Source organism: Panthera tigris, chromosome D4, assembly GCF_018350195.1.
Source record: "Panthera tigris isolate Pti1 chromosome D4, P.tigris_Pti1_mat1.1, whole genome shotgun sequence".
NCBI lineage: Eukaryota > Metazoa > Chordata > Mammalia > Carnivora > Felidae > Panthera > Panthera tigris.
The window spans coordinates 3,312,404-3,318,437 of NC_056672.1; the positions used below are offsets into that span (position 1 = coordinate 3,312,404).

General features: G+C 63.9%; 1 protein-coding gene across 1 annotated transcript; it reads right to left on the bottom strand.

The window, feature by feature from the left end:
* Window positions 1-375: 375 nt before the first annotated feature.
* LOC122233237 lies at window positions 376-4,271 on the bottom strand. The gene is made up of 3 exons (XM_042964997.1): window positions 4,213-4,271; window positions 1,246-2,404; window positions 376-1,049 (listed from the first exon to the last, which is right to left on the bottom strand). Exons 1-3 carry the CDS (start codon window positions 4,269-4,271, stop codon window positions 834-836), a joined length of 1,434 nt encoding a protein of 477 aa, XP_042820931.1. The 3' UTR covers window positions 376-833.
* Between the last annotated feature and the right edge of the window lie 1,763 nt (window positions 4,272-6,034).

A 6,034-nucleotide genomic window follows, 5' to 3' on the forward strand; every position in this document is an offset into this window, starting at 1 on the left:
CCACACCCCATACTCAGTTTCCCCCACCTTTCAAAGGGCGATGAACCTGGTAGCTAGTGCCCGGGTCGCCGTGCGCACTCAGGTGACTCCGTCCCTTCCGAGCGCCCCGAGCCTCCTGGGGCCCAGCTATCCACACCTGACTGCATTTGCAACCGTCGATGGCCGTGTTCCCTCCAGGCTCCCCCTGGGGACTCACAGACCAGCGGCCTCCGCCTTCTCCCGCCATCGATCGCCAAGGGGGACTGCCCTCCGCTGTGTGTCTCTCTATTTTTTTAACTTTACTTATTTATATGGAGGGAGAGAGAGAGAGAGAGAGAGAGAGATCCCAAGCAGGCTCCGTGATGCCAGCATAAAGCCCAACGTGGGGCCCGATCCCACAACTCTGGGGTCACGACCCGAGCCCAAATCAAGAGCTGGACGCTCACCGGACTGAGCCCCCCAGGCGCTCCTCCCCTGTGTGTCTCTTCATGCAAGAGGGTGACCTTTACAGCGAAAGGACTTTTCGGTAAAAATTGGGTCTCAGGCCCCACGTGGACGCACGAGGCCAGTCTGAGTTTGCAGAAACGGAGGGCACGTAGTGTGGTTTTGTCACCGAGTGTGGACCCTCAGTCCCGGTGCACGGGCTGCATGTTTGGCACTTGCTACGGGGCCGAGCAACAGTGTAGGGACGTGTGGGCCCTGCGTCTGCCCTGGCTTACAGGGGTGAGGGCTTGCATGGCACCGGGCGGGCTGCCTCAGACGGGCTCCCTTGCGGCCCCCGTCCCTCCCGTGAGTATCGCAGGAGGACACGGGAGTCGTAGGGAAGTACCAGTAACGACAGAGGACGGGACGGCTCAAGCAGCCGGCTGTCTACTCTGGAGAAGCTGGGGGAAACGTGGGTAAACGGGGGCCTGCGAGCTGTCGGCGGCCAGACGTGGGAGACGGAGCCCGGCTGTCCCTCGCAGGGCTGAGGCCAGCCAGCCGCCACGGAGGAGGGGACAACGCGCGGGGTACCCGTCAACGGCTGGCATTGCCCACACGGGCCTCCGCGTGGAAGAATCTTGAAAGCGCTGTGAGAGAAGCCAGACACAGAAGGATAAGTGGCAAACGACTCCATCCGCAGGGACTGTCCCCGCAGGCAAATCCGCGGTGATGGGAAGCAGCCCGGGGCCGGGTGAGGCCTGAGGGATGCGGGGTTTCTCTCGGGCACCAGGAAGATGTGCTGAAGCGCACGGCGGGGAAGGGTCCACATCTCTGGGGACCCACTGGCAGCCGCGGCTCCCGACGCTTCAGAGGGCTCGGTTGCACGGCACCCGCACTGCATCTCGGTGAGGCTGTTACCGGAAGCGAGGGGCTGAGACGCGATCGGCCCTTGTCGGGGTCCACTCCGGACAGAGCCGGCGTCGGCCGGAACAGCTCGGGGCAGCCCAGGTCGCCCCGTCGGGGCGTCAGCGTCTGCAGCGGTCTGGGACAGGGTGCGGGGCAGACGCCGCCCGGCGGCCCACGGAGGTACCGCGCTGACTTTCCACCCCGTGTCCCCAGACTTCGCGGACCTTCCTCAGGGCCACACAGGCCCTTGCTGCCGGCCCTGGCGCGGGGACCCGACTCCCGGCCGGCCTGTCCCGACCCCCGCACGGTGCCACACGTCCGCGGCCGGGGGATCGGGTTCGCAGGGCTGTGGGGGGGGGGGGGGGAGCCGGGACACCTTCGAAGATACGAGGTTCCTCCCCGGGGCTCCGTCCCCGGGGCTTCTACATGCAGGGCCCCTCTGGGTTCTCTGGGTTCTGCTTCAGCATCTGCGCTGTGGCGGTAATGACGCTTGGGTGGCCGGCAGCCTTGAGGGAAGCAGACGGCTTTCACGGCCTGGAAACCGGTGACGTGGACGTCGTGGGAGGCCTGGAAACCGTAGAGGTGGATGTCGTGGGAGGCCTGGAAACCGATGAGGTGGATGTTGTGGGAGGACTGGAAACCATTGAGGTGGATGTTGTGGGAGGCCTGGACACCTCTGATGTGGACCCCCAGGGAGGCCTGGAAACCGTTGAGATGGACGTCGTGGGAGGCCTGGAAACCGTTGAGGTGGACGTCGTGGGAGGCCTGGAAACCGTTGAGGTGGACGTCGTGGGAGGCCTGGAAACCGTTGAGGTGGACGTCGTGGGAGGCCTGGAAACCGTTGAGGTGGATGTTGTGGAAGGCCTGGACACCTCTGACGTGGACCCCCAGGGAGGCCTGGAAACCGTTGAGGTGGACGTCGTGGGAGCCCTGGAAACCGTTGAGGTGGACGTCGTGGGAGGCCTGGAAACCGTTGAGGTGGATGTTGTGGGAGGCCTGGACACCTCTGACGTGGACCCCCAGGGAGGCCTGGAAACCGGTGAGGTGGACGTCGTGGGAGGCCGTGAAGCCCGCCCCAGTGCAGGCGGGACCGTCACTCCATGGGACGGGCAGCTAGCGAGCCGCCCTGGCCTGGGCAGGCGCACACACACCCGGGCCCGCCCGGACCTGTGGAGCTGATGTGCAGGCCCAGGGGTCGGGCGGACGCGGGGACAGCGAGCCGAGTCGGGGCGGACCGTCCGACGGGGCGGGGAGGCGGTTTTGCGTCCCGGGCGCAGGGAAGCCCCCGCTCTTCCCTGCTGTTTGTCTCCCCCGTGCGGCTCCTTTTACCTTCACTTCTGACACTGCGGTCACCGAGCAGGTCTCAGACGGCAGCTGGGTGTCCAAGATTTCCGCTCAGTTCTCACACCATCTACCTGGAGACGGCGTCAGATGGCGCGCGCCAGGGGCTCAGTGCCGCAAGCCCCCCTCTCCGACCCTAAAAGCCAGAGCAGGTCCAGACTGTCACCCGAGCTTCTGACCAACAGCTGATAGATCGGAGCTTCCCACGTCCCTCCTTCCTCGGGTTCCACGAATTTGCTAGAGCGGCTCCCAGAAGTCAGAGAAAACTATCACGGGCTGGATCCCCAGTCTGGCGTAAGAGGGTGGAAGTCAGGAGCGGGGGACGGAAGAGGTGCGCGTGGCCGGGGTGGGGGAGGGGTGTGGGGCTTCCGCCCCTCCCCCCCGGCGGCTCCTGCGTCCCGCAGCCCGCGGGTCCCTCCACCTTGTGCTTGGGGGATTTTATGGAGGCTCCGCGACGAAGCTTCCGACGAAGCAGGATGGATCCTTGACTCCATTCTCAGCCCTTCCCTCTTCCAGAAGAGAATGGGGGCAGGGCTGAAAACCCCAGTCTCTAAATATCTCCCGGTATTTCCAGCAACCAGCCGGCGTGGGGGGGGGGCCACCACATGGCCCCCCCAGAGTCGCCTCGGTAGAACAAGACACTCTTAACACCGAGGACATCCCAAGGGTTCCGGGAGCCAGCTGTCAGGACCCAGGGTCAAACGAAAGATGCTCCTCGTGCTCTTATCGCCGGAGAAATGACAAGGGTTCCGGGAGCCGTGTGACAGGAGCCGGGGCAGGGGTCCGAATGGCAGTCGCCCAAGGGCACGTGGCCTTCCTGTTACAGGCTGGAAGGTCCGTGCCAGGGCACCGTAAGGCCAGGGCGGTGTAACCTGTCATCGCGGGAAGCCTTCCTGAGCCCACAGGGGTGCAGGACCCGGCAGGCGTGGGTCCCTGCCCTCCTCCACTCATCCCCGTCCTCCCCCTCCGTTTTTCGGGAGCCTCTCCCCCTCCTCACAGCCCTCCTGCTTCCAACCCCACCCAACACCCCTCAAGTTGTCCCCAGCCTCCCGGCCTGAGCTGCCAGGGACTCCTCCCTGTTTTAATTTCTAATTGCATTTCTAATTTTTTTTTTAATTTCTAATTTTTTTAGTTTTAATCTTTCTCTTTAAGGAGAGCTGCCGCGGACCTCAGGCCCACGTGCGTGAAAATGGACACCAAGGGAAGAGAACCGCGCCCCTCAGTCCACCGGCCGGTCAACAGACCCGCTCTCTCCTTTCCAGCTTGGATGTATCTGGAAGGCTGTGCACGGCAGGGAGAACCCAAAGGGACAGGGGCGGCCCCAGCAGGCTGAGCCAGGTGCACCGTGTCTGCGGGCAATGGCCCCCTCTGGACCAGGGCAGTCCCGCATCCCAGCTTCTTTGCCCTCCCCTCCAACCGCCCCGCCCCCCGCCTGTAAAGATCCTCCGGTCTCCCCACGCGACTGTCCCTGTCTTTCCATTTCTTCCTTTGTCAGGTGCCAGGAACGCGGCGCATTCCTCAGAGCCTCTCCATGCTTTGCTCTGAATCTCACACGGGGCTTACCCAGGACAGCGGCAGCCAGGCTCCTGCTCCTTGCACCTCCCCAGCAGGAACTTGTGCATGTCCCCAGGAACTTGTGCATGTCCCCAAAGCCACCTGTCCTCCCCTACGGGGACACATAGCTGGTGGACAGGTGGACAGATCACTCTCAAATTGCAGGTTGCGGATGGCGTTACGGGCTGTGTCGCGTTCCCCCAGAATTCGTAGCTTAACGTTCTCGCTCCCGGCGTCCCCAGAATGTGGCTGTGTTTGGCCACGGGGTCTTTACAGGTGTAATCAGCGAGGATGAGGTCACCAGGCTAGGCCCTAATCCAACCTGACTGGGGGCCTTATCAGAAGAGGAGATCAGGACACAGACATGCGGGGAGAGACGACCAGTGAGGACACGGCGAGGGTGGGGGATGGTATCTACACCCCACGGAGAGCGGCCTGAGGGAAAGCCGGCCCTGCCCTCACCTGCGTCTCGACCTCCAGCCTCCAGGACTGGGAGGAAATACGTTTTTGTTGTTGAAGTGCCGATCTGTGGTGTTTGCTCTGGTTGTCAGAGCACACTAGTACGGGTGGACCGGTCCCTCCGTTGGGGGCAGGGCCGACAGGTCAGAGGAGGAGCGGGAAGTCCCGCCCGGCCCGAGCCTCCCACACGGGCCACTGGGAACCCCTCGGAGCTCGCTTCCTGCCAAGATTCGGGCCACGTCTTCACATCCCCTTTCCACTGTGCATGACTGTCTCTGGGTCCGAGTCTCGCCTTCTGGTAAGGACGCTGGTCATACCGGGTGACCAGTGACCTCATTTTGCCTTAATGACCTTGGTCAGGGCCCCATGTCTAAATAAGGCCGCGTTTCGAGGCACGGGGGGTCAGGACTCCAACATATCTTGTTTTGGGGAGACACAATTCCACCCGAAACAGTTCCCTTGGGTCACTTTGGAGGCTGGGCCTGGGTGCGGGACTAGCCCCGCGGGCGAGCCAGGCAGGTCCCCCCCCACTCCCCGGGCGCCGCGGTGCGAGCCCTCCCGCCCCCGCTCCTCGGAGGATGGACACAATTATGGCACCTCAGAGGTGTTCACACCTCCCTGAGCAGAGGCCTGGCTCTAAAAGCCCGGAGCAGGCTGCGGGTGGTGTTCGAACATTCAAGCAAGAGAGGCCAGCCCAGGAGGTCAGGGTGCAAACGTTTCAGGACTCTTGGGGGGTCGGCGGGCTGAGAAGGAGGGGGCGGCGAGGCCCTGCTGAAAGCTGGGGGCCGGTGTCTCCGGGGGGTGGGGCGGACCCACGGAGGCGGTGGCAGCAGCTTGCAACCACGGAGCTGCTGGTGTCGGCGGGCAGAGAAAGGGGTCTGAATCCCCAGAAGGGCTGATGGGGCGGGGGGCAGGTTGGGTGGTTCCCGATGGAGGTTGGGGCTGAAAGCACCCGAGTGGACGCGCTGTTCCCAGGCCGTGCTGGGGCCGGCTGCCTCCTGGCCCGATGCGGTAACAGCTCGAGGACCCCGGGAAGAGACTGTCCTGCCAGCAGCCTGCCCCCTGGCTTTCCCTGAGCTGGAGCACGGTCACCCCCCCACCCCTTCCCCCGGACAGGGCTGAGTGCCGATGACAGCTCGAAACTGACCCTGCTGGAGGCCACCTCCAAGGTCAACACGCGCCTTTGGGCCAGAATCTGTGGGTTTCCGGGGCCTAAACGGAAGCCTTCGGTGATGCCGATGAGGGGGAAAGACCACGATCTTCCGGACGGGGGAGAAGGGTGGCTCGTGGCTGGCTGGTTTTCCAGCATCGGGACTGGATCCGGCGGAAGCCTCAGAACCAGTGTCCGTGTCTGGAAAGGATTTTACGATCG

Excerpts from the sequence above, each read along its gene's own strand:
- LOC122233237 (XM_042964997.1), bottom strand. The coding sequence starts at position 4,271 with ATGCACAAGTTCCTGCTGGGGAGGTGCAAGGAGCAGGAGCCTGGCTGC. Across the intron at positions 2,405-4,212 it reads CCTGGCTGCCGCTGTCCTGG|TGACGGTCCCGCCTGCACTG; the intron begins GTAAGCCCCGTG and ends CGTCCCATGGAG. Across the intron at positions 1,050-1,245 it reads GTCGGGAGCCGCGGCTGCCA|CGCTTTCAAGATTCTTCCAC; the intron begins GTGGGTCCCCAG and ends CTTCTCTCACAG.